This window comes from Cyprinus carpio, chromosome B19, assembly GCF_018340385.1.
Source record: "Cyprinus carpio isolate SPL01 chromosome B19, ASM1834038v1, whole genome shotgun sequence".
NCBI lineage: Eukaryota > Metazoa > Chordata > Actinopteri > Cypriniformes > Cyprinidae > Cyprinus > Cyprinus carpio.
This window is the reverse complement of record NC_056615.1, coordinates 14,004,706-14,026,351: the sequence shown is the minus strand read 5'-3', so window position 1 is coordinate 14,026,351 and position 21,646 is coordinate 14,004,706. Positions and strand designations below refer to the sequence as shown.

Here is a 21,646-nt window from a genome sequence, read left to right as displayed (position 1 = left end):
AAAAAACCTTGATCGCAGGCAGCTTTATCTTTTCAATCTTTTCTAAATATATGAACACTGTTATAAGTAAATTAAATTATTTCTAATATCACCACCAGGGTAACATGACAAACAAAAAGAGTGTGGGTTTAGGCATCAAGTGTTTCTGTGCAAGTAAAAAGATAAAAGATGTGCAGAATCAGTTTCATAGTCTTCTTTTATCCATAAAAAAGGCATCAAGAGACAATTTCAGGAACATTCCATCTATTTAAACCAACATGGCTTGCATGAAAAACAATTTCAAAATCTGGTTTTGGAATGATGCTTTCAATGTCTTTAGTGTTTAAATATAATACAAACGTGGCGACTTACAATAATCCCACTGTAACTAAAAGAAGATTGAAAATGGAAACGAAATAGGCCACTTGCTTTCCAGCATTCAGAACAACAGTCCCAGAGGACGCATTCAGGTTTTCTCAGTATTGTTACTAAATCGGTGTGAAGTCAGAGTCACTGTCTGAATCAGTCTCGTTGGGTGATTTGTCTCTCTCCAGGTGCAGCTCTCTGACAGTGAGAACACGTGTGAGCATGCTGTCCAGAACCTCGTCACTCAGAGAGGTGGTTGAGAACCACGTGGGACTGCTGGGTACACAGGAGCGCTCGGGGCTCAGGTAAAACTGCGTTGTGTCTTGTCTTATGCCGGGCGAGCTGGAAGAAACAACATTGTATGACAACCAAATACACCATGACTCGTTTTATAACAAAATGCCGATGTACCATTTTGAGAGATAGAACTCGTAAAGCCTGACAGGACAGCGAAGAGGATTCTCTGAATTCTGTCGTATTTTTAGCACCCTTTGCCGTTCACCTTCCTTCTTCTTCTTCTTCACAGGGACACCGTCTAAATTGGACAAAATGATTAAGCAGAAACATAATTAAGAAAAAACACACTATTAAATAGTACGACTGACCACTGACCCATGCTTTCATCCTCTTTCGGGGGATAGAAACGCAGGAAGGACACTTTGTTGTTGGCCTGGCCTCGAGAGTAGCGTTTGATGTGGCCAAAAGAGAGGCGGCGGTGCTGCTCCACTGTCTTGTAGTTGAAGTACTTGGTGAAGAAGTAGAGCAGCGTGTTGAGCAGCACACCGGGTGAAAACGCCCCCAGCTGCTTACAGTCCCACAGATGATACTCCTCCACACGAGAATGAACATAACCTGAACACACGCACACGTTACTAAAGCAACAGCAAAACAAACAAATCACACATTTGTGTCTTAAATGACTCACCACTGGGCAAAATAGTTGGCTTCCACCCTCTGAGTATGTTGCTCATTTCATGGCAGAATTTGGCGTAGAAGACATCAGCGAAGATGTTCTCCATCCGATTGTTCTCAAACAGGTACTGCAAACATGAACGACAAAAGCTAAATCAAATAAATTATATACAACATAACTAAATGTGTTCAGTTTGTGCTTTTTTGTTTTCATGATTTACCTGCTGGATTCCCAAGCAGAGATAAAAGATGCTGTCAGGGCTGTATTTCTCTCCGTTGGGTCGACGAACTTCAGAAATGAACTTGCAGAGGCCATAGCTTAGTTCAGCAGTGCAGCACTTCAATAAGTCTTCTTTTAGTGTCATACTTCGCGCTATTGATGAAGAAATGTTTAATGCCATAAAATCTTTCACCATGTCTCCTATACGTAAAAAAGACTAATTAATCCCAATTTTCATTGCTGATTTATTTAATTCTTCCCGAGTTAATGTGGTCCAGTATTGCTTCTGAATAAAATATGAATATACTTGTTTTTGGGATGAAATGCTGTATAAAAACAGGCTTACAGCCAAATTTGAGAGACTCCATGTTGGGTTGGGTGCTCCTCCAGCGTACCCACTTCTTCCAGGCTTTGACTCCGTACTCATGCTGCAGTTTGGAGAGGCTGTTTGGAGGTGCTGATGCACACTTACTGCCCTACATTCCAACAACACACAATCTGATAGTCTGTTTTCCATAATGTGATACGTTGGAGTTTGGTTGGTGGTCAGGAATAATTCTGCTTTAGTTTTTCTTACCTGTTTCTTCTCAGGGAAGCCATCATGTCCTCTCTTGCGTGATCTCTGTTTGCCAGAACTGATCTCCTTTTGCATTTGCCTTCTAAAACGTTCAATGCTCTCTGAAACGGGAAAGGATAAAGATGCATTTAAGATGATAAAAAAAAGCTTGTTGGTGTGTTTTGACCTTTACCACAGCAGAAGCTCTTACCGATTGGGAAATCAGCCTCCAAGTCCATCTGTGGCTCTTCTGCGGCGGTGGAGACAGGGGTCAGTGTGGCAGATCTGGATGGAGGAGGCCTCTCAGGTTCAGGGGTTTGATCCCATGTCTGTGCAGAAGACACATAGTCCTCCTCCCAACTCAGATTGCTAGATAGATCTTCCAAATCAAGATCCTCCATTATGTTACCAGTCTGATCTGAATAACAAAACAGGTGTCTTCAAATATATGTATGTGAGGGAAACAATTAAATGTCCATTTGCGGATTTATTATACAGTCTAAACACCATAACTCTCAATATTTTTTTCCATCATTTACCACTAGAGATGATTTGTTTCTCCTTCTCTGCATCCTCAGCCACCATCTCTGCCATCATGATGAGGTCGGCCTCCAGAGGGTCATCAGGGATCTTCTCTTTGATTTCTTGAATGGTCTTCACAATGTGCTCGGCATTGTCCAGAGTAGTGGGGAAGAACAAGGGCACTGGAACCTACATAGAAGCCATATTTATTTCATAGACTACAAAACTACATTAACCAAGAGCAGCAACTGTCTACATATCTACTTTTAACAAGTTTAAAGAAATATTCAAGGCTAAATACACTTCTGTGATATGTTGTTAATACAGAAAATATTTCTGACTCAGAAGTTGAGGATGAGGAAGGGTGCAGAGTAGATGTACCGGAAGTGGAAGCCCCACAGACTGTGGAATGTATTGAGTGTAGAGATGCATGGGAACTGGCACATACACTGGCACTGGCACGGGCAGCACGATCACCTTAGGAGTTCCATCTGCAGGATAAAAGTGTCAGCATATGCATTGGAAGTTGTTTACTAAAGGGAAAAACAAATGGGGAAGAATTTCCAGAATAAGGATGCTAAAAAAGTGATTGTCATTGTCATGCTGTAACTGATTAGTACCCATTTGTGTTTCAGCATCACAGGTGTGAGGTTTACAGGATGTGGCTTTGTTTTTGCTTATGGATTTATATGGCAAGTCCTTGTCTTTCTGGGTTTGGGATGAAGAGACAGGAGCTTTCACAGCACGCTTCTGTGAGCAGAGCAAAGAACAAGAGATTTGTTTACAGCAAACCAGACTGATTTAAACAAGCACTCCTAAAGCTAAAAAAATTTACAAATTAGACGATTTGAATGCCAGTTTTGCTCTCAATAAGTAAAGTCAGTTTTTACACGACAAGTATAAATACAGGTCTTTCCTGAACTCACATTTCCTGTGACTTTTACAGGAACAGAGCCTGAGGAAACAAAGGGGTATATATGAATGACTTAAGCAAACAACGCATCTTAATCTTTTATCATATGCATGCATTATGTAAAAGTGCTCCATTCAGGTTGACATGAGAGTTTAGATAGTTAATGCATCTGAGGTTAATTACCTTTTGGACCTGCGTTTCCCAAAACACCTGGCTGGTTGTTGGATGCACTTGAAAGCGAGACGACATTAGCAATGACAGGGGTGCCCTCTTTAGTACTTTGAGGAACTGCAGAGGATACTGGGGTCACTCCTTTGGAGACAGTGATAATGCAGAAAATTAAACATTTAGGATGTAATAGCTTTAGCTAGCCAATTACAGTATCTACAGATGTAATTAACAAACACTGGATGGGATAAAAGCAGACCAATACACCCAAATATCTGTAAGAGGACATACCTTGTGTGGCAAGAGATTTATTTGCAACGACTCCAGTGATGCCCTGCAGACTGCAGAAGAACATCAGACACCGCAGGCTGCAGAAATGCTTCATCTCACCCAGCCATTTCACAGTCTCAGTTATCTTCTTGGCCTGCCTGCACATGGAGCACTTTATTTCCTGTCAAAATTGTGCAGCAGAAACATTTACTGTTACTTTCAGAAGCAACATCTTGTATCAATATCTTAATGCTATATCCTAAGTCTAATGATGCAGCACAAAGGTACTTTGAAACAATATAGGGAATTTTGCACCATGTAGCTCCAGGAACTCAGTTCTAGGAACTAGCCAGCAGGGTGGTTCCTAGAGAACCAATTTCCTCCTTAGGCCATTTTCCTGGCTGCATGAGCAACGGCAGCAGGAACTCTGAAGTGGCCGACAGCTAGGTCTTAATGCGCGCCATTTACAGACGTCAACAACCAGTGTATTGAGGATGCCGTGATCGGAGCAGTTTTTGTTGTGTGTCGTTGGTTTCATGATAACAGAAATAGAATGTTTGTGTTTTCCATGTTTGTGGAGTAAATATTTTTACACAGCTTTTTAAAAATGCTGGTGTTTTGTATGCATTTGGCCAATCAGTGTACACTTAAGTCACTGGTAGTTTCTATGGAAGTGAACTCTGCAGTTGAGCTAATTTAGTTCCCCGAATTTAGTTCCCAGAATTCCTAGAACTAAATACGTTCCTAGTTCCGGTTATGTGAACAAACCAAAAAACGTGTCCTTACTGCCAATATTTCTAGAACTATGAAAAGGTTCCTCCGGTGCAAAAGCCCATTATGTGAACTCTTCATTGTCTTTTTCTTACTAAATTCATCACTAAATTAGTAAATAATTGGTTGAATAACTATCCAAGTAACTATATAACTGCATAACTAACTAAACAAGTAGTAAAGTAAATAAACTAAACAACTAAAACTACTAAGTCTGATGAGCTAGTACATAAATATGTAACCAAGTAAATTAGATAACCAAATAAATAACTACATAACTAAGCAAGCAGATTAAATAAGCAAATAACAAAGTATTTAAGTAACTACAGAAATAAATGACTACATAACTAAACAGTTAAACAAACAACTCAACTGCATGAGTAAACAAAATAAAATATTACCTGACGCATCAGTGAATTTTGTTTTAACAAGCAATCGTTCCCACAGAACTCCTCTTGCTTCCCATCAAAGACATCAGTCACTACAGTCTTAGAAGTGCTGTTACAGTAAAAGCAGTTGCAACAGTGTTTCTTTCCCCAGCGTTTGAACAGGCTATGCTCAAAGAGCGTCTTGCATCCTGTACAGAAAGGAAAACCACAAGGAGAAGGTCACACGTACAAATTGATACGGTTAATAATCTAACATTAAAATATTGCCAAACAATAAAATAATAAGGTCTGAGTTATCCTTATCCTTACTCTCACTGCAGAAAGAGCGGTCAACCTTGTTTATCCTTCTCACTATTTTTACAATTTTATCGAGCTTGCAGTGTTCACAGCGAGCCTCCATGCGGTAAATCCTTCTGAACTCATCAATACAAGTGTTACCACAGAAAGCGTACATTTTCCTCTGAAAGAGCAGATAAAAATTAATAAACGTTACAAGCATGTACTCAACCAGGGACTTAGGCAACTATTAACATATTTTGGTTGGCCTTTCTGTTATATTAAGAAGTAAATCAATAAAATAATTAATAAACAGACAAGTAGGCCATTTCCACACAGTCCTAGTTATCCTAATATTAAAATACTTTGAAGGACTTTTAAATGAGCAAAATTAAAGTTCACAGCTGTATAATTGCTGTTGAAAATAATACTGTAGGTTGGGTAATAGTAATAATAAAAAAGTTTTTAATCATTTTTAAAACAAAGTAATTGGCCTAATAAAAACAAGTAGGTCTAGAGAACAGGAGTACCCTAAACTCCAGCAGCTCTGGTCTGTGGAAGAAGAAGTTCAGACACTGAAAGCAGGGGATCTTGGTGACTGTCTGCCCTGGACCACTGGAAGTACTGGTCTTCGCTGATGAGCTGGACTCTACGGGAGCAGGTTTGGGGGCAGAAGTTTTTGGGGTAGATGTGTTTTTGCTTGTAGAGGTTACTTTATTTACCGGCATGTTAGGTTTCGTCTTATTGAAGGACTCCTGTACCAAGCAAAACAAAAACCAACACAAACTGACATCATTCAAATCAATCAGTATGTAGGAGTACTATAATATTTTAAAGAAGATCAGTGCCAGACGACAGAACTGTACCTGATATGCTAGTACACAGGAATAAGAGCAGAAGTTCTGAACGGATCCATCTAACGTGGATATGTGGTACTGAGGCACTAGTTTAAGCTTGCAGTTGCTGCATTCCACTGGAACACCTGTTTGCATGCAGACAATAAAGACATTCAAGTATCATTTTTTTAAACAGAATAAAATTAAATAGTTGTAAATGTTATATTAAATAAATGCATGCTAGGGACCAATTCTCACTATTTACTAGTTGTTTATTTGCATGCATATTACTAGCATATAAGGGCCGTTTTTTTAAACCACATTTTAATGCCTTATTCTACATGACATTCTACACCCCTTAATTCTACCCCATACCTAAACTTAACTACCTTACTAATTATTAATAAGCAGCATATTAGGAGTTCACTGAGGCAAAATTTCAGTTAGAATTGGTATCCAAACTAAATTGTGAACAAATGTATTAATGAATAATGCATTCAATTTTAATTTATGAAACTAAATAAATACTAAAATTCATTTTTTTTTTTTTTTTATAAAACATAAAAATAATAAAAATGTGTTTGATCAACCAAATGCATCGACTTTAAAAGCTATAGTGTTGACTAAAATAATTAATCCAGTGGATTTTATGATGCCTGGTTATCATGTATTTAGCAATGTTTTTTTTAATTACTGTTCCTAATTTTTTTTTTTTTACATTTTGTCACAATTTAGACAAAATCATAATTTACTTACCCTTAAGTTGTTCCAAACCTGTATGACTTTCTTTTTTTCTGTGGAACACAAAAGAAAGTATTTTGAAAAATGTGTAAGTGTTGTTTGTTTATACAATTAAAGTTAATGGGGTCAAATATCTTCTGTTGTGTTCCACAGAAAAAAAAGAAAAAAAAAGAAAAAACAGGTTTGGAACAATATGAGTGAGCAGTGATACATTTTCTTTTTAAGTTAACATTTCATTTAATTACTTAAATTACATCTTATTGTAATGAAATATATATTACCATTCAAAATGCTGGGGTTAGTACGACTTACTGGAAAAAAAAAATCTGCAAAGATGCATTAAGTTGCAAAAAAAGTTATTTTGAGCTTTCTGTTCATCAAAAAAAATCCACAGTATTAAATTACATTTTAAATGATATTAGCCTAGAAAACAGTTATTTTAAATAATAATACTAATATTTCACAATGTTGCTGTTTTTTTCTATAACTTTTTTTTTTGATTGAATAAATGCAACCTTGGTGAGCATAAGAGACTTCTTTCAAAAACGTAAATAAATAAATATATAAAACTTCCAACTTATAGACAGTAGTTTAGGTTTTGGCTAGTATCTTAAAGTACTGGTACTCATACTCTGACTCTAAAACTGGTATCTGTGCTTCACTACAGTTAAATACACTGGGTTGTGTTGCAAATGTGATCACGGTACCTGACGAACTGCCAGTCTGGACTTTACTTGCCATGACACAGGAAGTGGAGCAGAAAAGCTCCCTGATGCCCTCTGAGTTTGGACTGTCCACCGCATCTTCAGCTGGGCGCAGGGCATGACACATTTTGCAGGTGACAAGTTTCAGACTCCTCTATAAATAAAGATGAGTTTATCCAATGTATAATTCACCTTAAAAATGATATTTCAACAAAAAGAATGATAGCTTAATGAGTATTATTACTATTGACGTGCTGTCACCTTTTTGTAGGCTGTGAGGCAGTTTTGGCTGCAGAACTTCATAACTCTGTCCTCCATCCGTAGAGATGGACACTGACTGTCTGTGCCGTAGCAATATCCTCCACAGTTCACACAGCTGTTCATGTTCAGCTTATTGGAGGAGCGGAACTGGTTGAAGCAGCTGTCGCTACACAGCTTATGAATGGAGCCCATGTAATTCACCTCATGACTATGAGTCTAAGAGAAACAACAATTTCAGATCCTAAAAAAACTCAATCAAAGCAATGAAATATGACTTGAGCACACAAGAATATTCTTCGGGACTGATGTAGATGTCTACTCACCACTCCTGTCTTCTCACACACACTGCACTTGAAGTTTAAAGCGCTGCGGCATTCCTGACTGCAGAACTCCTTCACAGTTCCTGACATGTCTACCAGGGTAATTTTGATATTCTCATCATGAATTTCTCTGAAAAGAATGAACATACATTAAGTCAGATCATTCCAATCGCATACAACTATAGCTGAATGAAATGTCGTAAGCGTACTTAAAGCAGCAGTGACATGTTTTCTTCTTAGAGTTGCAGAGACATTGAGGCGAGCAGTAGAGTTTAGAAGAGCCACTACGCTGAAATGCTGTGTGTCCCTTCAGCATGACCTTATTACAGGCTGTGCACAAAACCCCATGTCTTTTTAAAGATGGAATGGATTTTGCTGGGATTGATGGTGCCTTTTCTGGGACGCCTACTGGAGCTTCTGTGACATGAAGAAGGCAATGTAAAAATGCAAAAACTGATTTCAGACCCTTAAAGAAACAGCGCACCTAAAAAACTCCACTTTGAAGGATGGTTACTTTGCACTAAATGACAGAAAGTCATATAGGTTTGTAACAAATATAATGCTACCTAATGCTCATATTTACTCCAACAGAAAACATACCTTGTATCTTGATATCATCCGGTGCTTGGTCAAAATCCTGAAAGCATGAACATATTGGGATAATCCATAATCATTCATATACAAAAATGTGTGTAATCATCAGTAATGAATAACAGGGGGTTGACAATGAAGAATAAATATGGAAAATTAAATCAAATTTATTGGCTAGAAATGTCATATATGCTTTGTCACATCTTTTATAATATACACACAATCATTCAATTGTTTGTGGTTGGCAAGATCTTTTTTTTTAAATGTTTTTGAAAGAAGTCTTAAAATGTCATTCATTCCTGTGACGGCAAAGCTAAATTTTCAGCAGCCATTAGTACTCCAGACTTCAGTGTCACATGATCCTTCAGAAATCATGCAAATATGCTGATTTGCTGCTCAACCATGACACATTTTTTAGGATTATCTGATGAATAGAAATGTCAAAAATACTGACTCAAACCATCGGAACAGTAGTTTATGTTGTATAGTACATATGTAATTTATTGACCAAAAAAACCTTATCATTTGGATAATTCAAATTTCAGTATAATTCAGTAACGTCTAGAGAAGAGCACCTCATCATCCTTAATGTTTCCCATCGGGGAATGTGGTGCTTTTTTCCATTCCTCATCCATCGGTTCATCCTTGATCTTCAAAAGCATTATTGAAGAGGGCTGGGTTGCTTTAACTTCTTTGTCAACAGCCTGAATAGAAGAAAGAGATATTATTTTTAGAAGTGTATTGCTCCATGGGTTAGCAAACGATCTCAAACCCGTTTGCCTGTAGTGGTGAGCATAAAATGGTGCTGTGCTCACCATTTCAGCAGATGATTCCATAGTCCTGCTTTTTATGTCTTTGGCTCTCTGTGTTTCTGTTGAACAGGACAAGTACAAATCATGTTCAAATACAACAAAAACAAACATGATCACAGTTATTGTGAATTTACTAGTGTTAAGGACACTGTTTTATCAAAACAAGAACACTGGTTCAATTACCTGAAACTTCTGAACCATCCACTTCCGTCATCCCATTGTAATCATCATTCTGGTCCAGTGCCATTTCATTAGTGTCCTCAACTTTAGTGATCACAAGCTCTTCTGAACACTGGGCCATGTCCTCCCCCTGGCACATGTCTGGATGCCCTTTAAAATCCTCACTGGCCATAAAGACACCTGCTGCAGACGGAGAGCCCAGCCCAGAGTTCTCATCTGAAAGTGGGAAATTATGACATTTATCCATTTCAAATAAGAAATTTAGGTTACCAGATACAGAAAAATTAGTTGTGTTCTAAAAATTAATTTCTAAACTCATATTTAAATATAAAACACAATTTACATAGAAACACTGTCGTGTTACAATCCCAGCATTCTTTGCAGGATGGCGGCTAATTTGGAGAGGCTAAACTCACAGAAACAAAACGAAGACCGTTCTTGCCTTCTAAATAAGCAACAGAATCCATGTTGGCGTTTACATCATAACATTCTTCCATCTGTAGCCCAGCCTCAGCGGGATCATCCTGTCAGAAAACAGTTAGTGGATCTGAGTTATGGTTTAGAAGTAAAACAGCACAACCTGTTCATTTTCAAATTGGGTGACAAAATATTTGAGGACTTGCCATTTGGTAGTGCCATGTGGGTGGAAGAGCATAGTAGGACCCAAAAGTAGATAGAGATGTAGATGGCTCTGTAGGTGGATTTGTAACATTCAAAATGAGTTTACCACGTTGTTCAGGGCAGGTTCTGGGGTTCTTTTGCTTTCCTGAAGTTGACTCAAAATCATCTGCATAATACACCTCATCATCTTCCTCTGTATCCCAACTGTTGTCTGCTGAGAGGGCGTCTGGTTCAATCACAGTCTCCTAAAACAGCAGCAGATAGTGTTAAAGGAATAGTTAAAGAAAAAGTGAAAACTTGCTGAAAATGTATCCCCCCTCAGGCCATCTAAGAGGAAGACGCGGTTGTTTCATTGTCAGAACAGATTACGAGAAATGAAGCTTTACATCACTTGCTTACCAGTGGATCCTCTGCAGTGAATGGGTGCCGTCAGAATGAGAGTCCAAACAGCTGATAAAAGTATTACAACCAGTCAATTAACATTTGTGAAGTGAAGAGCTGTGTGTGTAATAAACAAATTCAACATTAGGATTAAGATTGATCTTTTGTTATTTTCAAACATTTCTTTTTGCTATAATAATATTGCTTTCTCCACTGAAAAAAAAAAAAATCATCTCATCTGAAACAGGACAGGAGAGAAATATGCACAGATCAAGCACCGTTTACAAGCCCAAAAAAGTTCTAAACTAATATGTTGATTAAAAAAAGTGTTTTCACTGGAGGGAGCATTATTATGGATTATGTACTGGTATTTTGGCCAGAAGCAGTGTTTTAATTGTTCCTGTGGCTCAGTGGTAGAGTATTGTGTTAGCAGCACAAAAGGTTGTGGGTTCAATTCCAAGGGAACACACATACTGACAAAAATATGTATAGCCAGAATGCACTTTAAGTCACTTTGGATAAAAGCATCTGATAAATTCATAAATGTAAATGTTAATTAGTGCTGTCAAATGATTAATCGCATCCAAAATAAAAGTTTTGTCTACATATGTATGTGTTCTGTGTATATTTATATTATGTATATATAAACACATACACATGCATGTATATATTTCTGAAAAATAGGTTATGTTTATATATTAAATATATTTATTTATAACAAATTATATGAATATAAATATAGACACATAAATACATGTTAAAAATTCAAAATATATACTGTGTGCATTTATACATACATAAATATATACAGAACACACACATTATGCAAACAAAAACTTTTTTGTATGCGATTAATTGTTTGACAGCACTAGTGTTAATGCTCCTTGATGGATTCACAAGACATTGATCTATTACTTATTACAGCTGAGGATTTTATCAGCTGTTTGGCCTCTCATTTGGCACCCATTCACTGCAGACAATCCACTGGTGAGAAAATGATTCTAAATTCTACAAATCTGTTCTTTCATCTTGAATACCCTGGGGGTGAGTAAATTTGAAAATTTGGGTGAACCATTCCTTCAAAAAAAAATAAAAAAAAAATTTCATCTAAATACAAAAAATATTTTATTATTTACACACTCTCATGCCGTTTCAAAACTATGTATTTATTAAAGACACAAAAGAAAATAATAATTTATTTTTTATACAGTGGCAGTTCATGGTGACCACAGAGTCTGTCAAACGCTAATAATGACTGAACAAAATAAGTAGTCCATATGACGTATGCGTGGTATTCATAACAATCATTGTCAGATTTTTTAAAATTGCGAACATCATCAATCATCCAAAAATTAATCGCATCTTTTTCTCCGCAAGCCCTATTGCCGTGTGCGAACATTAGCCTGTCCATCAACAACACACACCTCAGTTTGTTGCCTGGGCACCGCAGATGAATTCAGATATCTTCGAGTTGGCCCTGTGAGGTCGTCCGGCGAAAAATGGTCACTGCACACTCTCAACGCCCGGATATTTTCAATGGGTGAATTTATATCCCGTTTGAGAGCGAGCAGCCACAGTTTCAGCCTCTCTGGATCATGCAGCGGTAATGTGTGGAAAGTCAAACTTTCCTCCTGGGATGATGCCACTGGACGGAGTCGTATCGCTTTCTCTCGGTTGAAACACCCAGGAAACGCACACACGCGTACCATTGCGAAAACAACAAATCAAACCCCGATTTGCAGGGACTCACTGCTATGCGAAACGTAAAGGAGCCATGTTTGAACGTGCAGAAGCGGAACGAGACTTGATAGCTATGGCAAGACACAAGATATCCGTCAAAAATCGCTCTATTCCGCAGAGCTGCCTCGTCGGAGGCTTTAGGACGCACGAGTCACGTGGGCTGTTATGTTTCTTTCTGCAGCTTAACAGCTGCTCTCTCCATCCACTTACAAATGGAAAAAGGAGGCGCAGAATCGAGTGCTTCTTGTGGTTGTTTACAAATATATGGTGCATTTTCGCCACCTACTGGACTGGTGCCACATCGTTAGCTCATTGGCTTTCATCCGTCAACATTCAAAGGATTAGTTCACCCCAAAATTAAACCTCAGTCATCAATCACTCACTCTCATATGGTTTCATACCCGTAAGATCTTTGTTCATCTAGGTAACACAAATTAAGATATTTTTGATGAAATCTGGGAGCTTTCTGACCCTCCATACACATCAACGCAACTAACACGTCCAAAGCCCAGAAACGTAGTAAGGACATCTTTAAATAATCCATGTGAAATCAGTGGTTCAACTGGAATTTTATAAAGCCACGAGCAAACTTGTTCAGTGGACAAAGAAAACTAAAATAATGCCTTTATTCAACACCGTCTTCTGTTTCATGTCATGACCCATGCATGTGGTGCAGCACTTTGTTTACTGTTGTGACTAGGATGTAATTTACAGTTTCATGCAAAGCATCATAAAATAAAGTTCTAAAATATTTTTAGTCACATTAATTAATTACTGTATCGTAGCTTTATCACCCTCAACGATCTCCCCATGACACTTCCACTCATACCTCTCTGTTTTGTAAAAACAGGCTTGGCACAGCTGTTGATTTCAATAATCGTCGTGTCTTTCCTTGACCCGGTTTGAAGTCGTCTGATGAAAAATGTTCACTGCACAACCTCATTTGACTCACGTATCGAAGCGGAAAATCAACATCCCGCTGAACAGCCAGCAGCCATCGCCTCAGTCGTCTGGGATCGTTTACTGGGAAAGTGTGAAAGGTAAGTCTGTCATCTGTCGACGTTGGTAATGCACTTTTACGTACTTTCGCTGGTTTCTCACGATTCGGGCATCCAGGACATGCACACTTCAGCACCATTTCAACGACTAACGTTACACATTAGCTTGCATATGCGTGTCTTCATCTGCAAGGCAGCAGGGTTGCCAGGTTTTCACAACAAAACCCGCCCAATTGCTATTCAAAACTAGCCCAATCGCGTTTCGACACTTACTCGCGAACTTCCCTAAGCACTTCCCCTCGGGAGAATCCACACTGCCGTTTTGAAGTGCGTTCCACTTCGCGAAGTGGACGAGGTAAGTTTATATGGACAGATCCTCGACCCCTCGATTTTGACCGAGGGAGCGAGTCTGCTTCATATTAGTGATGGGTCGTTCTTTAACGATTCATTCATTTTGACCGAATCTTTAATGTGACTCGGGACGAACGAGTCGTCTCAGGACGTGATTCGTTCAGTTGCGCATGCGCAACATCCTATGGGTTCTGTACTGAAATTATTTCAACTGTTTCGAGTCTTCGGGTTTTTCGAGTCGTTCGTTCATCACGTCACAGCTCCATACTTAAAGGATTAGTTCACTTTCAAATGAAAATTTCCTAATAATTTACTCACCCCCATGTCATCCAAGATGTTTGTGTATTTCTTTCTTCAGGCGAAAAGAAATTAAGGTTTTTGATGAAAACATTCCAGCATGTAGAGGTCATGGACTCCAAACGGTTGAAGATCAAAATTACAGTTTTAGTGCAGCTTCAAAGGGCAATAAACCATACCAGACCATGAATAAGGGTCTTATCTAGCGAAACGATAGGTCATTTAAAAAAAACAAAAAACAAATTAGAAACACAAACCGTGGATTTATTAAGGACAATGTTGGAGGATTTCGATATAAGCCAAGAGGAGACTGGTTTTCCTTTGCTTAAGTAAGGAATAGGGCTGGGCGATATATCGCATCTGTAGTTTACTGAAAAGCTAGGCAATATCGCGTTCGTTATCGAAGGCGATTCATCTGCGATAATGAACGCGATATTGCCATAGAATGTATAAAAACATGGACGTAGTGTCCGTGACGTCACCCATAGACTCCTCAAGAGCGGTTTTGAAGCTCAAAGTGGGCAGAGCGGGCCGTCGCCATCTTGGCAGCACGTCACCACGCGACTCTCCCGGATAATCGAAAATGGGCAAAAAGGCGGGAGCTGGTTGCTGAAGCCACGCCCACCTAGCTCGACAGCCGTGTCAGCAGCGGCAGTCCACCTGTCACTCACGTGGCCATGCCCTTAATTATGCAGAACTTTAAGGCTTTATATAATTTAAACGGATGAGTTATAAAAAAATTCACCCCCCTCACAGTTGTCATGAAGGGCAAAATTTGCTATATAGACCAAAATAATTTTTTGCACCAGGCTGTAAACATGTTTTTTTTCTGCTGTAAAGTTGGGCATTTTAACATGGGGAGTCTATGGGATTGACTCCCTTTTGCAGCCAGCCTCAAACGGCCAGTCAGTGAATTGCAGTTTTAGTCACTTCCTTATCGGCTTCATGAGAAAGAGCGCGAGGTTGCTGCTCAGATATTGCGTAGCTTGTCACTGATCTACGGCTCTTGTCTATTAAATGTCGCTCCATTTGAAAGCAGGTGATGGCGATTTAGCAGTAATCAGGGAACCGGCTTTACTGATGAAATGTGTGTGACAATCGCATGCGATATATCGCCCAGACCTAGTAAGGAAACGTTGTTTCCTTTTCTCCTACATTTCCCAGAGGCGCACGTGCTACGTCTTCCGCCGGAACGGCTTCCAGTTTTGACAGTCGGGAGAAGTGAGAGAAAAGGTTTTATAAAGCATAAACTTTTTTTTTTTTTAAATGACCAATCGTTTTTCTAGATAAGACCCTTATTCATCGTCTGGTATGGTTTATAGCCATTTGAAGCTGCACTGAAACTGTAATTACGACCTTCAACCGTCTGGAGTCCATTGAAGTCCACTATATGGAGAACAATCCTAGAATGTTTTCATCAAAAACCTTAATTTCTTTTCGACTGAAGAAAGAAATACATAAACATCTTGGATGACATGGTGGTGAGTAAATTATCAGGAAATCTTAATTTGGAAGTGAACTAATCCTTTAACCAATGCAGTCTGAGCCGGAAAGAGAATTGCTTAGTTCATCCCTCGAGTCTTCAGGTTTTTCAAGTCATTCGTTCATCACGTGACAGACCTATAAGCTAAACCTATGCAGTCTGAGCCGGAGACTTAATAATAACAACCAATTCTTTAGCACCTTTGTTACAGCATTCAGTGTTATGGAAAATAACCATCATGACAGAAATTCACACATTTATGAACTGTAAGAAGTAAAAAGCTACAATTTGAGACCAGAAACGCATCACGTAACTGTAAGAGTAAATAATAATTATAATAATGATGATAATAATAATAATATAATAACTATGCACCCGTTTGTAAGGAAATTCATTTCTCTATCCAATGCTGTCACATGAACGAAGAGGACACGGAAGATGAACTAATCAATTCTCTTTCCAGCTCAGACAGCATAGGTTTAGCGTATGGGCCTGCCACGTGATGAATGAACGACTCAAACCCGAAGACTTGTCAGACAAGAGTGAGGTGAGCTAATCATAGGCTAAACACCCAGGTAAACAATGAATGAATCTTTTCTGTTTCTTACAGCATTATAGTTTTGTATTGTTTGTAGTGTGATCAAGGTTTGTCTAAGTAGTAGATGTGTTAGGGAAGTAACACGTTTAGTTTTGTTTAAATTTTGATTTTATTTACTAAATGACTCGAAAAAAAAGATTTGTTCATTTTGCTGAACGAGACTCAAAGGTCAGAGTCGTAAAATGATCCGAACTTCCCATCACTGCTTCATATCCACAATTCAGGCTGCTCCATAAACCACAATGCAACACGATTATGATGTCATCGCAGATTGCGTTTCATTTATCCCCACCCCAAACAAGTCTATAATATATAACAAAATTTTTTTTACTTTTATAACAGCCCAGGCATACCTATATACATATAAATTACTGCACCAAACAAATTCGTAAGGGGAAAATGTAAACAATAACCCAGCTCCATAGCAGATTCTAAGTGATCAAGGGCTTAGGACATTCCAGTTCAACCCATTGCAAGGGTTCGGTCAGTAGTGGGCACTCATGCAATGTAATCAATGACGTACATCGAGTAAACGAGACAGAGGGAAGTTTGCAAGTGAAGAGCATAAGAAAATGGACTGGAACGCAGCCTGTAATAAATAGTTGTGCCAAATGAAGCCTTGATTTTTGTTAAAGGGATAGTTCACCCAAAGGGAAAATTCTGTCATTAATTACACACCCATGTCGTTCCAAACCCATAAAACTTCCATTCATCTCTTTAGTACCACGACGCATGTGTGTGTTTTCTCCTGAACATAAACAACGTTGATTAAGTTTGGAAGACAGTAACTCGGGGAGAAGAATTTGTTGAATAAAGTTATATGTGTTTTCTTTGTGCACAATAAGTATTCTTGTAACTTCACAAAACTGACATTGAGCCACTGATGTCACATGGACTGTTTTACCAATGTGCTTTACTACATGTCTGGGTCTGGGAACATTTCAGTTGCGTTGCTGTCTATGGGAGGGTCAGCGAGCTCTCAGATGTCCTCAAAAATATCTTCATTTGTGTTCCGATGATGCACGGAGGTCTTATGGGTTTAAAACACGAGGGTGAGTAATTAATTACATAATTTTCATTTTGGGGTGAACTAACCCTTTAATGTAAAAACCACTTGACCAATGACAAACAAAGCCTCACTTCCTGTCTCATCAGGTGCGCGATTCACTTTGTGTGTAGGAATGTTTGAACCCCAGATCCTACTCTACAAGTAAAGTTATCATTCAGTCTTATTCAATTACAATGTTTAAATACCCAGTCATAAACGTAACAAAGAATGCTAATTATTTTATGAAAATAAAATATTTGCCATATGCTGTTCAAATATCTTTACATTATTTTTCTATTCCATCATATTAATATTCACACTGGCCTTTAATGCCACAGTTTAATGGGTAAATGAACTTATCAGAGAGAGAAATTCAACAAACACACACTCCAGGCTTTTATTTGTGGACGTAACATGAATCGATCTATGGAATGTGTGGGTGCTTTGTCGACATGGTCCTCACTTCAGAACACAAGATCCATGGGGCGAGGCTGGATCCAGATCCAACTTCTCCCACCTTACCCTAAACCAACCCATCTCCATCTCTGGATGTGGATGTAACCTTGCCCCCTGGATCTTGTCTACTGAAGTGATGGGGTACTGGCTTTGTACAAGGAGCTTCTTTCACGGGCTTTTGGCCACTTTATTTTTACTAACCACCAGATGGCACTGTTTCTGACACTCTCGAAGCTTTGAATCTTTACCTGGAACAGTCAGATGAAAACATCAATGCTTCTCGAGGCTTCATTTGCCCACCACTAAAAATTGTTGAATAAAGTCATCATTTTTGTTTTCTTTATGCACAAAAAGTATTCTCGTAGTTTGCTAAAATTAGGTCGAACCACTTACGTCACATGGAGTATTTAAACTGTATCCTACTAGTTTCTGGTCCTTGAACGTAGTAGTTATGTTGCTGTCTATGCAGGGTCAGAAAGCTCTCAGATTCCATAAAAAATATCTTCATTTGTGTTCCGAAGATGAACGAAGGTCTTATGGGTTTGGAACGACATGAGTGTAATTAATGACAGAATTTTCATTTTTGGGTGAACTATCCCTTTACTATCATTTTAAATGAAACAAAACACAAAATAAAATAAGCAACTAAAAAAGACAGTTCTTCCTTATTTAATTCATCCCTTTTTAAATCTTTGAAGAACCAGTGTTTCTACTGCCCTGAAAAACCTTGTTTAATAAGTGTGATTTATTAGACCTGGAAAATTAATAAAATTCATTAAACCCTATTTTATGAAAATACTTTTCCCCGATTTTTTTTCTTCTAAACGAAAGAAACTTATATATATTGGATGGCATGAGAATGTGCAAATGATGTAGTTTCATTTTTAGGTGCACCATCTCTATCAAATCCAGTTGTTGCAAATAATTTAACAATTCAATATATACTCTTGATTGCCTTGTTAGTTGAAGGAATAGTTCACCCAAATTAAAATGTTCTGTTATTTTCATTTTCACAAGAGTCTGGAGCTCAAGCTTTCTGTCGCGTGATGACGTACGCACGGTAGCAAAATCTCGCGTGAACTGACGCCATTGTTCGTTTCTAATCCAGCTGCAGGTGATCTGACAGTTTTACATACCTCGGTTCGTCCTGAAACAAACATAGGCACCGCTGATGATTTGAGTAAGACTTGATTCCCACTGATGGTTTTGAAGTCATCAGGGGAAAAATGCTCACTGCAGACCCTCCATACTTTGAGTAACCTCATAGGCGTAGTAACGTCCATCTGAAGAGCAAGTAACCATAAATGCAGTCGATCCGGCTCATATGTTGGGAATCGGTGAAAAGTCAATTTTCCGGTTTGAGTTGACGCACGTAATCTGACGCTTTTAAATAGGTTGCGGCATCCAGGATAAGCACATGTAAGCACCATTCTGAGGAACAATACGATTCGAGTATAAATATATTGCTAAAAACAAGCTACCTTCTGCACAAGCGTCGTCCTCCCTCTCTGTAAACAACAATGGCGTCGGTTCACGCGAGATTTTGCTACGCACATACGTCATCGCGCGACAGAAAACCCGAGCTCCAGAAAATTGTGAAACCAAAGTTTTGTAAAGATATCGATTTGAAATGTATTTTCTGCAAAGAGAGAAATTGGAACATTCTAAATTATTTATCCACAAATGTAAATAGGCACTGAAAAAGAAACATTTTGCTGCAGATAAATTTTTTTTAACCTTACATTTATTATATGAATGATTGAAAATGCCACCAAATGTATAAAACTTGATTATATATTAAATTTAATCTTCTTAAATTTTTCTTTCAGAATTTTTTTAATAATTACTGTATTTGTTTTGTAGTGGACAGCACAATCCAGGGCCCAGTTTATGGTGGGGCCCCTCTTCTGACTACAATAGTGGACAAAGGTTTGCTAAACTTTGATTACATCTTGGTGGACTAATATAAGTAAACATAACTACTCGACGCCATCGGATAAAGATGCTAGGACAACAGCTAGACACCTCTTTAAGGGCATGAAGACCTTTGGTACCAAGTCCGGGAAGGACAGGACTTCTCATTGGTCAAAATGCAGTTTCTGCCCTTCACCCACCTTGTGACCGATTCCTAAGGTTTGGCCTGTGACCGCCATAAAAATTCCTAAGGATCTCCAGACGCAGCAGCAGTGGGTGAAACAAAGAGAGATCACAGAGATCCATCCAAATTCATTCATAACTATGTTTTCAAACCACAACACACCCATCTTATACTTATTCTGAGAAATAGGTATTCTCATTGACAGCATGCATGACAGTTCAGTCTTTTTCCATCATGTTAGGACTTCATGTGTTTGAAACATTGCCAAATGCATACTTGTTGTGGTTTGGTAAGTGAAAAATGCATTGGTAAAACTTAATAAGCGTTACCCCTAACACTGAGCTTCTAGCATAGTACTCTGGATGTGATGTGGCTTCACTGGGGTGACTGGGGAACACCAGCTAAATATGCAGTCGGAAATAATTCCTCTGTGTTCCCACCTTTTCCAGTTACTACTGGGAGCTGACTGGTAGGAGGAGGACCTGCTGACTGAGGGTCCTGTGATGTACATTCTGACGGAGCTGCTCCTAAACCACTTCACTGCTGTGACTTGGATGTTATTTACAGTTTCATGCAAAGCATTACATAATTTTAACGTTTTAACAATCAATTTAAAAGAAATAGTCAAGTCATATTAATAAATTTCTGTATCGTAACGTTAAATGTAACACCCTCAACGAGCTCACTCATACCTCTTTGATTTTTAAAAACAAGCTGGGCACAGCTGTCGATTTCAGAAAGCGTCGCATCTTTCCTTGACCCGGTTTGAAGTCGTCTGGCAGAAAATGTTCACTGCACAACCTCATTTGACTCACGTATCGAAGCGGAAAATCAACATCCCGCTGAACAGCCAGCAGCCATCGCCTCAGTCGTCTGGGATCGTTTACTGGGAAACCGTGAAAGGTAAGTCTGTCATCTCTCGGCGTTGCTAAGGCACTTTTACGTATTCTCACTGGTTTCTGACGATTCGGACATCCTGGACATGCACACTTCAGCACCATTTCGAAGACTACACCAAGACCAAAACACAATTAATGTAAAATTCACTAGCTTGCATACAGCGTGGGTCTTCCTCAGAATATAAACAAAGTTCGGCGCACCGGGTTATACGTCAGCAGCGCCACACGCACGCGTCGTGGTGCTCTCGTGATTCGTGAACGTTCCTCCAAAACTGACGCAAAAGAGAAGAAAATGTTGAATAAAGTCGTTATTTTATTTTTTGGCACTTCATAAAACTTCATAAAATTCCGGTTAAACCACTGATGTCATATGGACTAATTTATCGATTCTTTTGGTACCTTTCTGGGCCTTTAACGTGGTGACCCTTGCTGTCTATGGAGGATCAGAAAGCTCTCGGATTTTATTCAACAATATTTTAATTTATGTTCCGAAGAAGAATGAAGGTCTTACAGGTTTGGAAGGACAAGAGGGAGAGTAATTAATGACAGAATTTTAATTTTTCTGCCCATAATTGACCATGAAAACAAAAGTTCCAATATTTTTAAAATAAATAATGCTATAATTTCCATTGTAAGAAGTTGTGAATGTTACAGAATGGGATCCTTCTGTAGTATAACTAAGCTTTTGTCATTAATCTGTTTATTTTATTTGTCAAGTTTCACATTCAAAAATGTACGTTTTCTAACGAAAAGGCCTGTTTTACAGTTTATAAAGAATTAGAAAACTATTTTTGTACTATTCAACATAGTACAAATAGAAAGGCAAATAAAACTGTCCACTTGTGTTCCATCTTAAAATATTTTGAATTATGTAAAGGTCCTGCATGAC

The 21,646-nt window shown here is 38.5% G+C and overlaps 1 protein-coding gene across 11 annotated transcripts; it reads right to left on the bottom strand.

The window, feature by feature from the left end:
* Positions 1 to 178: 178 nt before the first annotated feature.
* LOC109050951 (zinc finger MYM-type protein 4-like) lies at positions 179 to 20,968 on the bottom strand. 11 transcript variants are annotated; one of them, XM_042745458.1, is made up of 30 exons: positions 18,897 to 19,297; positions 10,808 to 10,858; positions 10,411 to 10,653; positions 10,230 to 10,311; positions 9,791 to 10,003; positions 9,611 to 9,666; positions 9,371 to 9,499; positions 8,805 to 8,841; positions 8,414 to 8,621; positions 8,208 to 8,334; positions 7,885 to 8,100; positions 7,627 to 7,777; positions 6,209 to 6,324; positions 5,873 to 6,097; positions 5,376 to 5,526; positions 5,079 to 5,254; positions 3,928 to 4,087; positions 3,652 to 3,780; positions 3,482 to 3,510; positions 3,176 to 3,305; positions 2,937 to 3,046; positions 2,573 to 2,744; positions 2,245 to 2,451; positions 2,055 to 2,155; positions 1,824 to 1,953; positions 1,479 to 1,630; positions 1,271 to 1,385; positions 958 to 1,197; positions 757 to 880; positions 179 to 687 (listed from the first exon to the last, which is right to left on the bottom strand). In XM_042745458.1, the coding sequence occupies exons 3-30, from the start codon at positions 10,411 to 10,413 to the stop codon at positions 468 to 470; spliced, it is 3,909 nt and encodes a 1,302-aa protein (XP_042601392.1). In that variant the 5' UTR covers positions 10,414 to 10,653; positions 10,808 to 10,858; positions 18,897 to 19,297; the 3' UTR covers positions 179 to 467. The 11 variants fall into 11 exon arrangements, with proteins under 11 accessions (XP_042601392.1, XP_042601394.1, XP_042601385.1 ...); XM_042745460.1 differs by lacking the exon at positions 18,897 to 19,297 and adding an exon at positions 12,214 to 13,335; XM_042745451.1 differs by lacking the exons at positions 10,808 to 10,858; positions 18,897 to 19,297 and adding an exon at positions 20,551 to 20,968.
* Between the last annotated feature and the right edge of the window lie 678 nt (positions 20,969 to 21,646).